This window comes from Gekko japonicus, unplaced genomic scaffold (genome assembly GCF_001447785.1).
Source record: "Gekko japonicus isolate JY-2015 unplaced genomic scaffold, Gekko_japonicus_V1.1 scaffold1359, whole genome shotgun sequence".
Lineage (NCBI taxonomy): Eukaryota > Metazoa > Chordata > Lepidosauria > Squamata > Gekkonidae > Gekko > Gekko japonicus.
In genome coordinates, this window is record NW_015174315.1 from 211,820 (window position 1) to 228,049 (window position 16,230).

The window sequence follows — 16,230 nt, forward strand, 5'->3', positions numbered from 1 at the left end:
GCCCCCCCCGGACAGGAAAAATAATGTGATTTCAAATGATCCTTATGTCTTCAGTGCAGCACCTGAAGAGAAGCCTATGATGGGCCCAGATCTGGTGACTCATAATACATGTCTTTTGCTGGGCAGTCTTGTGTCTTGACCACTCTACTGTTCCTGCAGGCAGTACTCCTCTTGTTGAAGAGGGAAGCTTCCAATGGTAGAATTCCAATGTTCCCTTTCACTGGGCTTATACTTAGCTGCCTCTCAATGTGTGCAGAGCTTACTGTGGCCTATGTAAGGCTCCTGTATTAAAATTTCCCTGCTACTTTGATAGGTCCTTTTATCCTTTTCAAAGCAACCTGCCTGAATTCCCGCCCCTTGTTTTACTAAGATTGTCAGCTCTGTTCAGCTTCCACTGCTGCGTTTCCTGGCATTTTTACACATCTATATGTGACACTGTAAACAAAATTGTTGTTTTGCTGTATCTTTTACCCTTCACGGGATGCCTAGACTTAGTTTTGTTTCTAAGCCAGTTTGGTGTAGTGGTTAAGTGCGCGGATTCTAATCTGGGAGAACCGGGTTTGATTCCCCACTTCTCCACTTGCACCTGGCTGGATGACCTTGGAGTTAAAAAGAGGCACTGTAATCACGTTTTAACTGATTAGCAGACACCAGTTCCCTGGTATTCTGATTGGAGATCTGGGCTACCTGGCATGGCCCCACAATATGACATTCTAGGCCCTGACCTTTATGCTTTATTCCTGACAATAACCCTGTTGTTGAGGAATGCAATTCTAATCCCTGACAAAGACAACCTGCTTTTATGCCTTTTTTTCTCTGCCTATATTGCTGCACAGATTGCTCTGCAGACTACACAAGTTTTTTTCCTTTGTGGCGTATTGTGTCCATCCTTTCTTTAGCCACATCATACCTCTTTTTACTGCCTTCATTACCGTCGTGCGGACCTGCTTACTCTCACTCCTGCTGATAAATTAATACTTTGATCATCTCCTTTCCTGCATTGTAGCAGTAGCGTCCCAGTTTTCTGAGTGGCAAACACCACTCTTGTAGTACCAGACCTTGCACCTCTAAGTGGGCAGGAGAGTCTCTACAGAAACTGCAGTAAGGTTTGGACCCTGCTTCTTGTGCTGTTGAATGTTTACAAACCAAACTTTTCCTTGTTGGGTTACTAAGCATGGTTTTTTGGCACTTGCATGGTGCTTCATTTATAATAGGGTTCTAACTTATACCCTCTCCATGCATGAAGTTTCAAAAGGTGATGTCCTGCTGGAATCCCCTACCAAGGGTTGTCTCTCACTTCTCATGTAATGCACAGTCAGCGTCCTCACCGGAGGCTTCACCGGTTGGAAGTTCCAGCCCCCCGAACGGCGAGGTTGGCCTGTACTAGATCTAGGGCGTTTTCGGTGGCGGCTCCTTCCTAGTGGAATGAGCTCCCGGAGGAGATCCGGGCCCTGCGGGACCTAGTGCAGTTCCGCAGGGCCTGCAAGACGGAGCTCTTCCACCAGGCCTTCGGGTAGGAGCCGCCGCCACCACCATCGCTATACCATCTTGATGTGCCGTCCTCCTACCAGATTCCATGGAGCGCTGTGACGCTTTCACTGTTAAGTTGTGGGCCGCAAATATGAGCCGCCGAGCATCTTATATAATGTGTAGATCTGTATAGATTCGAAGCACCAGTTTTATTGTATATATAATTGTTTTATTGTTTTACTATTTTAAACATTGTTGTTAGCCGCCCTGAGCCACTGGGTAGGGCGGCATAGAAATCACAAAAATAAATAAATAAATAAACCCATCCTTGGGGGTTGGTTGACGCTGTCACACTGTTTTGAGTGCACAGCCCTTCATTACCACTCTATGTATGATGGCTCTTTTCAAAAGAGTGCTCTTTTTTCTTTGCCACATTCCCACATGTATTTTGGTGGTGACTGCTCTGCTATAAGAGAATTCTGGGTGAAGATCAATTTGTGCCGCTAAACAACTGTTGATAAAGCGGTCCTCTGTGGTCTCCTGAGAGCTTCACACTCACCTCCTTCATTCAGTGATCTTGCTAATCTTCCCATGTGGGACTGCACAGAAGCCACGACGATGAAAACAAGGTTGCACTTACCTGTAACTGTTGTTCATCAAATGGTCTTCTGTGCAGGCACACATCCCTTCCTCTTGCCACACTGTGAACTCTCTGGAACTTTAGTTCTCTAGGGGTCTCTGGCAGCGGCATGGAGAGAACTGAGGGAATAGCGCCCCTCCTCCTGGTCATGTGAACGTTTTGGCACGAAAGCGCCAGAGGGAGGAGGGTGCTCCTAGTCTATTAGAAAGCTTGGAAATCGTTTCCATGGCGGCCTGCGACTGTGCAGTCCCCCATGTGTGCCTGCACAGAAGACCACTCGATGAACAACAGTTACAGGTAAGTGCAACCTTGTTTTTGCATCCACCCTTACCTGGATGACCTGCTGATCAGGTCCAGTTCTTGACACAAGGCAAGAGAGGACACGGAGAAACCATCTAGTGCTTAAAAGCCCACGGATTCCTTGTTAACCTTTGCAAGAGCTCCTTAGAACCAACACAGAGGTTGGAACACCTGGGTGTACTCATAGACACCATGTCCAAGTGTGTCTTTCTCACAGACAAGGTGGTGAGGAAAACTAAGGATATGGCTGCATCAATAAAAAAGAACAGCTCCTCATCACTAATGACACTCACAGTGTTGATGGGCCTATTAATTTCAAGCATAGACATGATACAGTGGGGCAGATTTCATTCTAGGCATCTGCAACAGCTTTTGAGACCTTTACAAGCACAGATCTTAAGGAAGGAAGATTTATCAATCCACATTCCACTAAGGGTGAGGTCCAGTCTTCCTAGTGGACAAGGATGTCCAACCTTCTGCTGGGCAAGAGATATTGTATCCCATAAATAAAACAGATATTCACAGATGCCAGTCCATCCGGATGGGGAGTGACACTGGACGAGGATCCAGTACAGGGTCAGTGGAGCAAGAAAAAAGCAACCGTACCAGTCACCCTGCTAGAGCTTCATGCCATCTGTCTAGCTCTTCTCCATTTGGCAACCAAAATAGCTCAGTCTCATGTTTTGATGAGAACAGACAACATAGTGGCAAAAACCTCAACAAATGGGTTCCAGGTCCACAGCAGTTCTCGGGGAAGTGGCCAGGATCCTAACGTGGGCAGAGAAGAACCTGTCCTCTATCATGGCAGAACACATCAAGGGAATGGCAAATACCAAGCAGACTCACTCAGCAGGCAGGCAGTCCAAGGAGAATGGTCCCTCAAGAAGGAACTGTTCAACCTAATATCGATCCACTTTGGCCGCCCCATTGGTGGATCTCTTTGCATCCTCAATGAACCATCGGACAGATCGATTCTTCACCAGGTCTCATCATCCTGAGGCCAAAGGAATAGATGCCTTAAAATTAAACTGGCTGAGAGGTCTGCTATACGCCTTCCCAGTACTACCAAAACTGATCTGAAAGAGCAAGGAACAATAGGCAGAGGTCATTCTACTGGCTCCCTTTTGGCCTCATTGCCCATGGTTCTCAGCCCTACTTCAAATGTCGACAGATCCACCTCTGAGACTCCTGGTATCCGTGGACAACAGGGATCAAGCTGGCACCCACGTTTGGAGTGGTTTGACGACTGCTTGGAGATTGAATGGGATTCCTCCGATTAGGTTACATTACAGAAATCGCAGATATTCTTCTTGCCTCTAGAAGGCAATCAACCAACAGAATATATACAACAGTACTTGGAAGGCATTCACTCAGTGGTGTAGGTGAAAGAGAGTCAATGCCCTAAAACCACAACTCAAGTCACTTCTAGACTTCCTTCAAGACGGCATTGACAGAGGTTTGAGAGCTGCACCATTCAGATGGCGAGTTGTAGTGCTGTCTACAGTGCTACCTCAAGTTGAAGACGTCAGTCTCTTTAAGACATCCACATATACGTTGCCTCATCATGGGAGCAACTTGAAAAGATCCTCCACAGATGCATAGATTTCCAACCTGGAAATTACATACCGTGCTTTCATCCCTCACTAAACCATCCTTTGAGCCAATTAGAGAGATTCCATTGAAGTGGCTGAGAATGAAAACTCTATTCCTGGTGGCCATCACTCCTGTGAGAAGGGTGTCTGAGCTTGGAGCACTTTCCATCAGCAGGTCTCTCAAGGCTTGTATCATCAAAGCATACAAGATTCACAAGCTTGATGTGCCACAAGGCACCACACCTCATTCAACCAACATAGCATTTGCTAGACATGCCACGGTAGAAGGCAGCGACATGGTCATCCATCTTTACATTTATAAGTAAGTAAAGGTAAAGGTTCCCTTGCTCGAAAGCCAGTCGAATCCGACTCTAGGGTTGCGGTGCTCATCTCCGTTTCAAAGCCGAAGAGCCAGCGCTGTCCGAAGACGTTTCCGTGGTCATGTGGCCGGCATGACTAAACACCAAGGTGCACGGAACGCTGTTACCTTCCCACCGAAGTGGTACCTATTTATCTACTTGCAATTTCTTGCTTTCGAACTGCTAGGGTGGCAGGAGCTGGAACTAGAGACGGGAGCTCACCCCGTCTTGCAGCACCCGGGTCTTGAACTGCTGAACTACTGACCTTCCACAGCCTGCAGTTCAGCGTCTTAACCACTTGAGCCACTGCAGCTCCTACATTTATAAGTACTATAAGATAAACACATACAGTTTGGCTGATGCTGCCTTTGGCAGAAGAGTTCTTTAACAGAAGACGATGGCCCACCCAGGACATGAGGACACTGCTATGGAAGGTCCCATCAAGATGTTCTCCACCTCAGAGGGAGAATGGACCATTGGATACTTACTGTGAAGGGTCCTTCTCCTCTGAGGAAAAGGAGGACATCTTGTCCCTCCCAAGTCATCGTCAATCAGTCAGTCAACCAATCAAACAACTAGCTGCAGGATTCCTTCTTGTCTTAACTGTTCTACACTTAACTGTTCTTATTTGCTTTACATTAATGTTATATGTTACCTGTTCTATCCAATTGTAGAGTATAGAGTAGCCTAACTGCTTTCAGAGTTGCCAGAACTGAAGGGCGGGTGACTCCGATGGCAAAGACAGGAAGGACGGGGGAAAGGTGTTCCTGCCTCCCTGAGTGAATGGTGGGAATCACCCATCAAGATGTCCTCCTTTTCCTCAGAGAAGGACCCTTCATGATAAGTATCCAATGGTCCTTCTGGGGCACTTGTATCATCTACCTGTACTTCTATGATTTCCTCATATGCTCTGTTCAGGAATGGGGAAAAGGTTATCAAGGAAAGGTGTTCCTCCCTCCCTGAGTGGATGGTGGGAATCACCCATCAAGATGTCCTCCTTTTCCTCAGAGAAGAAGGACCCTTCATGATAAGTATCCAATGGTCCTTCTGGGGCACTTGTATCATCTACCTGCACTTCTATGATTTCCTCATATGCTCTGTTCAGGAATGGGGAAAAGGTTATCAAGGAAATGATGCCATTCCTTCTCAAGGTTTCCAAGTATGCCTGTAAAATTCTCTGGTCCCATCCTGGAATCTGATAGATCTGGGAGGTCCCATTCATCACTTGTCTGGTTTTCCTACCAACATGGAACTGCAGGTTGTTGTTAGAGGGATTCTATACAGAACATCTGCAGACCTCATGAAACACATTTGAGGTTTAAACATCTCCCCTCCCACTACCATGAAAAGGAGTCCACTGCACGCCCTTATCTGACATCATTAGGTACTAGTCCCCCTCAAAGTCAGAATTTTTTTCAACTGTGCCTTGATTTACCTAACCAATCCCTATCTTTCTCTGGATACCTTGTCCTTATAACAGATGCAAGCCTTTCAGGATGGAGAGCGCACTGGAGACCAGATGGTCCAGAGATGATGGACTAAGTAAATTAAGAACCTAGAAGGTTAAATGAATCCAATCAGTGGGCCCAATATTTAAATAAATATAGAATATAAGTATATGTCAGTAATAAAAAATACAAGTATTTATTACAAGTTATATAAAAAACCCAGTTACAGGCCCTAATAGAGCCTCAATTTAGATTAAAACATACAGTGCCCTCAAAGACCTTACACGACCCTGACCAGATACATTTCGGCCTTATGGCTTTCTTCAGTGGTCAAGCATAACAATTACACAATGGCTCCATATATTGCAGAAATAGTACAATAATAAATCAATATAGGATCAAGTTCGAATTGTGTTTTAATCAGTATCTGTGGCTTTAGGGAGGTATGCCTAGGAGGCCTCATTTGAAATCACCTTCTGCCCAAGTCAGGTACACATATCCTGAATGGTAGTTCAGTTGTGTGCCTTCCTAATCTTGGTCCAAGGAACTCAATCTAAAGTGCAATATGGAACCATTGTGGCATAATAATGTATAGTCTCCTTCAGAGATGATGGACAACAGAAGAGGCTGCACACAGTGTAACCTGGCTTGAGGTCAGGGCAGTACATCTTGCCAAACACTTTCAGTCATGACCTGGCAGGAGAATTTGTCCTGTTCTGAATGGGTGAAAGCCTGTGCTCTGGGAGGAACAAAGTTTTTGCTCCTTGTACAAAGAGTACACTGCTTTCCTCAACTGGACAAAGACCAGGCTGGCATCTCCAACGGTACTACATGTCTAGGACAGACTACTTAAGCTGCCAAGAGCTCAAGTCCTCAGCCCCAGGGCAATACAAAGAAGGTTTGGTATCCCTCCTTGAATCTCTTTATGTTGCCTATAAAACTGCATAGATTTCCTCCCTCCCCCCATCCCTCAGGTGGAGCGGACATTCTTACTTAGGATTGGCTATCAGGCTTTCTGGAGTTTTCAGGAAGATCAGTGCATCTAAGTTGTCTCACTGGTAGCATGCTGTCCATGTAGGCCCTGATTTTTGGACACCAGCCTATAAATCATCCAGCCGCCACGGCTCATTCCACCTGCCCACAAATGTTTAAAACGAATCCTGTTTCTCTGGCTTGGCCCTGATTGGAAGGCTGAGCAGAGACTGCCAAGAATGAAGCCGTTATCCTGAGCAGGTCACTGATACCATCGTCACCTCATGAAGGATGGCCGCAGACTGTGTTCAGGAAACATCCTGGGGGGTCAATTCTTTGTCATTGTAAGCACGTCTCATGCCAGCTGCTGGCACCAGAGAAATCTGAGCCTTTCTGCCGTCTAGCCTGGATCCTGGGTCTGTGGGACACCTTTTAAAGTACTGGGTTTCAGCTTGGTCATCAGTCCTGGCCTAAAAAGGGATCAAGATCTCTGTCAGCAGATCCAGGCTAAAGTGCTTCCTTCAGTACGCTTCTCTTCTCTGGGAAAAGGAATGGCATAGGCCGAGTGTTGGTATGTCTCGAAATCTACATCAGATGCATTGCCCGCTTCTGAAGAACAGACACCTTTTTCCTTTCCAACTTAAAGGGGGGGGGGAGTAACACTGGGAAGTTGGCTCAAGGTGTGAATCTCGCTAACCTATGAAGTCCAGCTCATTGCTGTCCCCATCTGACTTAGCAGCACATTCTCCAAGGAGAGCTGCAGCTTTGGTTGCATTTGGCACCCAGGCACCTCTGGAGGTAATCTGTGGAGTGGCCTCAATGGGACAGGACCGTATGCTGGACTTCTGTACCTCTTTTGGCACAGGATTCACAAGGAGAGTGCTTCATGCCATTTTCCGAAAGGTCACTGGGCGGCTCATCTGCACATGTGAGATGTGCATGCTGCTCTTTCACATCCCAGCCTGGATTTCCTGCTCCACTGACAGAGAAGGGGACATTGGAACTTAGGTGGTTTCCCCTTGTTGGTGGATGAGTGGCGTTCAGCCCTGCCTGGGATACTTTTGCTACAAGGCTGCTGATGGACGAACAGTCTTAAATTATTTGTTTGTGTCCCCTTTGTTTGCTACCTTATTTTCATGTGCAGACCTCCAGTTGTATGATAAGGTGGCAATTTTGTTTTCTGGGGTAGTTCTTTCACACACTTTCCCTTTTCTCCAGTGAGTTGTTAAGACTGTGCTAATTGGCTTGGGGCAGCCTAAATAGCCCAGACTATCCTGACTCCTGAGCTCTTCAGAGCTTGGAAGCTAAGCAGGGTTGGCCATGGTCAGTACTTGTTATTATTATTACTGTGAATTGTCACAGTGAGATATTTGACTGGTGGATGGTGGCTGCGGTCACACAGAGCATTAGCCACGCTACAGAGATGGAAGATAGGCGGATTTTCCGGGCGCGATCACACCACCACATCTGGAAAGCGTAGAGCTCCCGTGGCTCACCCGAGGCTTCCCGCCGAAGATGCGGTTTACCTCCGAGGTACTAGTTTCCGGAAACCTCGGGGCAAAGGCGGGCATCTGATCGCGTTTCTGTTGGTAGTTACTGTTATCAGGCGCCCGCCCATGTCCCGTCAAGGGTTTTTTCCCCCCAAAGTCTCCAGGATGTGCAAAAGCACCCAACAGCGCATGCGCACGAGGAAGCGGCGTTGGCCACAGAAGGAGGAGGAGGAGGAACGTGGGGGGGAGCAGCCGTCGTGGCGGACCGGGGCACCCTGTGGAGGGGGTGGCGAGGCCAAGCGAAGAGAGGCGGGCGGGCGGTGGGGGGGGCGGCGCTTCACTCTGCAGGGCCTGTCCGGGCCGTGATGTCCCGCCTGCCATTCATTAGTCCTGCTGCTGCCTAGCCATCCCCCCCGCATTTTCCGGCCCGTGTGACCGGGGCCGGTGTTCTGCAGTTCAAAATCTAGCCAAGTTCTTGGGAACTGCAGAGTTATCTTCACAGGTTCCTTGCTGTTCCAAGCAACACTGTCTTCTGGAACTAAGCCGGTGTTATTTGCTCAATGCCCAAAATGTCCAGATGTTTCTTGAGACTTCCGGGCACTGCTCCAAGAGCTCCAATGACAACTGGCACCAGGGTCACCTTCTTCTCCCAGAGGCGCTCAAACTCTTTTCATAGGTCTTGGTATTTTGTGATCATGTTCTTTCTTTTCTACTCTGCTGTCTCTTGGAACTGCAATGTCAGTGATCCAAACCTCGTCTCATTTTTTTCTACAATTCTGATATCTGGGGTATTATGCTCCAGGTGTTTATCTATTTGTAATTGTAAGTCCCAAATAATCTCTGTTTCATCATTCTCCATGATCTTGTCTGGTTTTTGCTCCCATGAATTTCTGACCAATGGTAAGCCATACTTCTTGCAAAAATTCCAGTGCAACAGAGCTGCAATTCTGTCATGACATTCTTTATAGTCAGTTTGAGCAGTTTTACTGCAGACACTGTCCATGTGGTCAACTGTTTCATCCTTTGTCTTGCAAAGTCAACATTCTGAATCTTGACTTTCATGCTGTTTGTTTCAAGTGCCTGCTCTCGTGCAGCTAGAATGAGTCCTTCTGTTTCTATTTTGGAGCCACTTCAACTTTATTCTCTTTGTCATTCAAATATTGTCCGTGCTTTCATTTGTATCTATATATTTATAAAAATTTTATTATTAACTTCATTTATCTATTTAGCATGGTCCTGCCTGCAGGGCAAATGGCAAGTGATGCCCGGCTTCCATTCATCCACCAAAGAGAAACTTTCACACTTAAGTTCCAGTTGAGTCAGGAGGCGGGGCCTATCTTTAGCTCCCTGACCCCACTGGTGGCAGGCATCCTCCTCTAGCTTATATTTGCATTTGCTTTTCTCCATGGTAGAGTCTTAACTAACTTGCTTTTAACCGTGAAGGCAAATGCAGATGTCTTTTTCGGGGAGGGGGGGAGTTGTTGACCATGATTGCTCTGGAGAGCCAAGGATGTGGCAGGGGTTGCCCTTGAAATGAAGCAGGTTGACCTACAGGCTGCTTTTTGAAAAGTCCTCTTTCTCTGAAAATGCTCCCAATAAGAGCTGTGTTGGATCAGATGACGGCCCATCTGGTCCAGCAACCTGTTTCCAGCATCTGGGACTGTGGTAGAGGTTGATGAATGTGAAGGTTTTATGTGGTAGCTTTGGCCCGTAGCTCTTCATTGCCCAAGACCGCTCTTTGAGGCCGAGGGCTGCTGGCCATCGTGTCAGAAACTGGCCATTGCGGCTTGGGCGGCTACTGAACAGACCTTTCCTCTCTTTTGCGGTGTGTTGTCTAGGGAGCGTGAAGCCCAGCAGCCGACATGGCTCCCCCAGGTGCTTGACTAGCAGCTGTGCCTCAGAGGTGCTGGCAAAGCCTGAAGACAGGCATTGGGAAGCCTCTGATTCTGATGCCAGGGCTTCTGGTTCAAATGGCATCATGCCGGTGGATAAAGCAAGGACAATCGTAGCACTGGGGTACGTACACATTGAGTCGCTGTTTGGTACTGCTTGAAGGGGACTGCTGTGTTCAGGGATCACCTTCGTTTTCTTGCATCAGCTCATCAGTAGCCATTCTGTTTACTTACCTTGGCCTTTCATTCGTAGCAGCCCTCAGTTGTGTGGTGTAAGAAACTGGTGTCTGCAGAACTTTGTAGCTGCCCATTATTGAAGCCAGCAATTCTGGCAAAGGTTTTTAAAGACTGTCACTAGTTGCATTGATCTGAAGAAATATTCAGAAATGCAAAGCCACGCAATGCCACTTATTGAGACCAAGGAGAATAACAGGCAATAAAAGTGCAAGCTTCTGCGTTCTCCCGAACTCTGCATCTGCTTGGCCAAAGAGAAAGGGCGGGAGGGAGGCAGGAAGAGCTGTGTCAGGCTGTGGAGAAATACCTTTTCTCCCGGAGGGAAGCTGGCAAGCAGCAAGCCTCCACTTGGTGTTCTAAAAGGGGTTTTTCCCCCCCACTACAGGCTGGGAAGGAGGAAGTCTGTCAGTGGCTTTCCAGGCCTGCCTCTAAAGAAATGCTAATGGGGCTAGCTAGAGACAATGAGAGGCTCAGACTTCCCCCTTTCTCCACCCTCCCCTCTTCAGGCAGAGAGCAGAGGCTGGAGATGTAAAATGCTAGATACTCTTCAGCTTCCTGGAGCCAACAGGAAAGGAAGCCTTGACCTGGGCTGACCGGGGTCTAGTGGGTGGAGACAGAGTGTTAATAAAATCTCCTTGCAAGAAGAAGCTGGTCTCTTTTCCTTGGGGTGCCTCTGAGCTTGGAAGGGCCCTGGTCCTCTCAGTGGGAAGTCGTGATATTGATCAAGTGGGTGGTGGTAGCATCTACTGGCGAGTAAGAGGAAGAGTCCCTCCAGGAAGTTGGGAACCCCCAAGGAGGCAGGGTGGAACAGGGCCTGCAGGCCATTGTAGGCGCATTCTGCCACACAGGCCCTTAACCGAAGGCTTTTTAATGCCAGGCAGACTTGAATAGATTAGATGCAGCAACTGTGAAGTCACACCATAGGCTTCTGGGAAGGAGGAAGAAGAAAGGTCTGCCTGCAATTGAAACTGTTTTTTTTTTTAAAGTCAATCTTGCGCTTACGAGGCTGAGATTGTTCTTCTGCAGAACTAGAAGTAATTTTTGTATTTTCTGGTGGCTGAAATTTTGCCCTTTGGGAATTCAGAAGTGTGGAGGGGGAGCAGTCGTGCAGATTTTCTTCCTTTGCCCATTTTATTTTGTGGCCCGCAGGCCTTATTCTCTGTGGCCTGAGGTAGTTCAGTGTGAGAAGGGGAATGGTTCGGGAGAATCCACTTTCTAGGCTTTGCAACTTTGGAGTTCTTAAGTAGTGATTGCCAGGGGTCCTGATTTGACACTTGGATGTTTGGATGGAATAACCTGCCTCCTCTTCCGCTCTCTCTCTCCTTTTAAAGGTCCAATTCAAACAGATGCCGTCTGGAAGGAACGGAGTCAGCTGATTTGGAAAACAACACTGAAACTGGAGAGCTGCCTCCTGGGCTTTCTGTAGGCACCTTGGCAGGCCCAGAAGAAGGTAAGCCCAAGGCCAGTCTGCTAGAGAAGGGCCCAGAAACCAAACAGGCATGTGGGCATCCTGAATCCTGAGACCTAGAGTGTTCAGGTCCAGTGTCTCGATGACCTGGCCCCTTGTTATTTATCTAGATCACTGCAAAGCTAAGAGGAGCCAAGGGCTGTCAGTGCAGATGCAGCCTTTGAATGGACTTCTGTCTTTGTCATTCAAGGCACATCTTGCCAGTTCTAAAGGCTCCACTGTACTAGATGGCTGCCCCTAAAGGTTTTTGGCAGTACTTGTAATTAAAGCGGGGGGGGGGGGACTTAATCACTTCTGTTCATGCTTTGCATTTGGAAGATCCCCAGTTCAGTCCCTGGCATCCTCAGTTTAGGTGAGAGTATTATAGGGTTGGGGAGAGCCCTGAGACATTGGAGGGCCATGTCTGCCACTGATCAGTATGCGTATCACTAAGCTGGGTGCATCAAGTTTCTGAGGCTGGTTACGTGTATGAATCTTGTATAAGTAGCACGACTCAGTGCAATGCATACAGTCTCATATATATACTGCTAGAGAGCTGGGAGAAAACTGTAGCTTAGCCACAAATTTGGGAAGTATCCCCCACCTCTCATTTGGGAAAAGTGGTCCAATGTTACGGAGAAGCTGGCTGAGCGCAGACTGAATAAAAGGCTGGCTCGTGTCCTGAGGCCGTGACTTTCTCCCCTCTTAGCACAGCATGGCCTGAAGTGATGGAACGTTTGCTTTTGCTTACAAGAAGCCACATTCAGGTGCTTCAGAACACTAGTGGATCCCCTCCTGGGACCTAGAGTTGACTATTCATTCAGGAGGTTGTTGTTGTTTTTTAAAAAAAACCAACCTTCTTGCAGAACTTTGCTTCCCACCCCTGCAACACATTTGAATTTCCGTATGTGACGAATTGCTGTTTGGAGCTGGCGTTGAAAAGCCACCCTCCATCGTTATCTGCAGCGGGCAGCCCTGTGTGGGTGTTGCAGAAAGGGGTCTCTGCCATCGGCTGAACATTCCTTCTGAGTCATTATGCTTAAAGCATCATTAGCTCTTGCAGCTTGGCTGCTGTCGGAGGAAGGGAGGGGGGATATACTTAATTTTTAAGAAGTTGTATTGTAGAAAACCCTCAGAGACAAAGATTGCTGCTTTATTTCCTTCTGGATAAGGAAACAACTGGAAGTAACAAAACCATTTTAGCTTGTTTTTTTTGTAGCCATAGAGACAGGGAGCGCTGGTGGTTCTCTGCTTAATAAACAAGGACAAAGGAACTGGGAGTCTGGTAATCAGCATGCTACTGTGTGCTGGAGAACCCCAACTTTAACCTTTAGGGTCCTGCGAAATGAGGAGAATCCTCGTTAAAGGGGATCCTTGATCGAAGCCCTGCCATCCTCTTCTGTGACTGCAGGATATTTCTCAGTTTCTGTAGCAAAAACAGTTCCAGGTGTGACTGGGAATATTGTCTGGAGCAGCGGGGCTCTGCTTTGAGAAGCTGGTCATTGTAAATCTGCTGAAAGGTTGTGACTTTTCCTTCCAGTGCTGTTCGACTTTGATGTCTTTGTGAGGAGTGGCTTGCTGATGTACAGCTGACTGGTTGGCGGGCGACCAGTAATGGAAAACAGCTTAAATGGCAGAAGCAAGACCCCTCATGAAATTGATTTAAGAGTGAAAATACAAATTAAATTGATGGTCTTCAACATAAAATTCTCAGCTGAATCCATGTGGCTTAGCAGCCCTGTCTGATGCACATCCCCTTCAGGTGGTTTCCTGAATCCCCCCCCCCTTTAAATGTATTGAGAATGGGGTTGTAAGTAGCGTGGTGTTTAAAGTGGCCAGTGGTGCACAGATTGTGGCTAACCACTGTTTTCTATTAGTAGCTGTCAGTTCTAATCTAAACCTGTAAAGCCTGTAACACTAAGATAGTCCCTAGACGAACTGGACTTTAATTTAACCTTTAATAAGGGAACCACATTTTATATACTTTTAAATTTTCTTTTTAAGAGACGGCTTATACTCATTATACACAGTTACAGTATTCCCTTTCAGTGTTGTTGAGAGGATAAAATGGAGAAGGGGAGAACAGCATATGCTATCCTGAGTTCCTTCGACAAAGGGCAAGGTTAAAAAAAATGTAAAGAGTGATAGAAATTCCTTTACCGAGAGAAAAGTGCAGCATATTAAATTAGGAGCATTAATTTTCTTCCTGGAAGAAATATGAGAATTTCACTCTGTCTTCTGGTTTTATTCGCTGTCGCTAAAAGGGGCTCTGTGGAAAGCTTTTTTTTTTTTAGTAGGCAATGAGCAGCAATTCTGATTTCAGTTTCAGAAACTCCTTTGCTAGGTAGCACAAAAGCTGGAACAAGCTGTCTATGCTGCTCAAGAATCATTGTGCTTACAGGGGGCTGTCTGGGACCCTGAGAGATTGATCCTTTAATAAATCCATGTGGCTCTGTCTGGAACCGATTAGGGGACACTCACTGACTGAGACACTAAGTATATATTTATAAGATGTATTGGCCAGGTAAAGGTTATCTGATGCTGCAAAACCATTGTGCAGTGCACTCCTGTGCATGATTTTGTTTTGTGTTTTTACTGTCGAGTCACAGAAATGGGAAATAAGGCAGCAAAATAGGACATTGTCTGTTCAATAGGCGGAACAGGACATCAATGAAGGGTGACTCCTCCCATCCATCAGTTGAAATGTCAAGTCTTCAGCTTTATTGGTACTGTAGATGATAGGGCAGGTCCCAGGTAAAACAGCTGTGTGAACTTCAAAAATGCAGCTCACCAGTGTGATCCTTTGCTTAATGAGTTAAGTCCAAACCCCCTGGTTTTACTATAATTGGCATAAAACTGGCGGGCAGAAGAGAGGGCCTTCTCAGTCACGGCACTAGAACTCTAGGACTCTCTGCCTGTCTCCCTGTCGCTGTCTTTCACCAGTGGGTAAAGTCTTGGTTTAATTAGTTGTAGATTTTCCGGGCTGCATGGCCGTGGTCTTGGCATTGTAGAACCTGACGTTTCGCCAGCAGCTGTGACCGGCATCCTCAGACAGAGTACTCTCTGTGTCAAGGTGAGAAGAAAAATGGTTTTCATACAGCCCGGAAAGTCTACAACAATGAACTCCGGCCGTGAAAGCCTTAGACAACCTATCTTTGTTTAATTCTTGATTTTATGTCTTTGAATGCACTTCCGGTCTTTTAATTGTTTTCATGATGTGTGGGTTTTTTTGTTGGGTTAGTAGTGGTTTTAAATCATTTTAAGATGTGATTTTATTATGCACACTTTAATTTCTTAGCCACCTTGATACCCTTGTGAGGGCAGAAAGGTGGGATATGCATGTGTTAAACAAATAAATGGAGGCCAGGAAAAACCCATGACCCTGAAGAGTAACTAGCTTGCCTAAAGAGGAGAGCCCCCGAACCCTCATCCCTCAAGTGCCAACAAACCATGAACGTGTAAGGTTTTGTCAGAGGTTGTCAGAGCAGGCAAGTAAGGAAGCCAGGTGGGGCTTTCTTCCACTGGAGGGGATATCCTGCTTGGAGGAAATGCAGGGCTTTAACACCCTTTGTGCAGGACGCCTCCCATACCCACACAAGGTAGTGTTCTTTGGGGCTTGTCATCTCTGGGGGCCCTACACACTCTGTTCTCCTGCATGTAGCTGGGCTTTGCCCGAAGCACGTCCTTCACCTCCTGCCCGGCATGAGCAGCGACAGTGACATTGAATGTGACACGGAGAATGAGCAGGAGGATGTGGAAGCTGCCAGTGCCTCCTCAGATGTCTTCAATCAGGCTTTCCGGGCCCCAGCTTCCAGTGAAGGTAGGAAGGCTCCTTTGCAGAGACCGAAAGGAATACCCCGCCTGGGCTGGCTTCTCTCTGCACTGCTTCTTCGGCTCCTTATTTCCCCACCACCAGGGTAGGTCCTCATGGGCATGGTTTATACGTATGGACTTGTGTGTGTTATGTGGGCTTTTTAAACGTGATCTCATGTCACGAGACCTAGCAGCCCAGGACTTGCAAGCCTTGTTATGGCAAAGAAACACACAGGCTGATATTTATCACCTCCCTTCTTTCACCAGAAGGGCTGCATTACACATTCTAGAAGAGTAGTAGAGTCTCTTGGAGCCAAAAAAGCAGGAGTCTCTTCAAGACCAACATTGTTCTTGCAGGAGCTTGCCTGGGCTGGAGGCCAAGTCCACCAAGGCTCACGCTAGAATGAGACCCTGTTTGTCTTGAAGGTGCCACAAGGTTCTTGCTAGTATTACTTATGCAGCCTAAATCTGCACAGGAGAACTGTGTGTGGGGTTGGTGGCTGCTGCTTGCTTTATCTTCACTCACACAAACACACATGTGGACATGCAAGTAGGGAAACAGGCGTACACCTA

At 47.1% G+C, this 16,230-nt stretch overlaps 1 protein-coding gene across 3 annotated transcripts in view; it reads left to right on the plus strand.

The window, feature by feature from the left end:
* The window catches only part of TRIM37 (tripartite motif containing 37), a 54,128-nt gene that overhangs the window by 36,541 nt on the left and 1,357 nt on the right, over positions 1 to 16,230 (plus strand). For all 3 annotated transcript variants that reach the window (XM_015424172.1, XM_015424173.1, XM_015424174.1), the window contains exons 20-22: positions 10,110 to 10,287; positions 11,729 to 11,847; positions 15,506 to 15,664. In XM_015424172.1, coding sequence (XP_015279658.1) covers positions 10,110 to 10,287; positions 11,729 to 11,847; positions 15,506 to 15,664 — 456 coding nt within the window. The remainder of the gene's footprint in view (positions 1 to 10,109; positions 10,288 to 11,728; positions 11,848 to 15,505; positions 15,665 to 16,230) is intronic.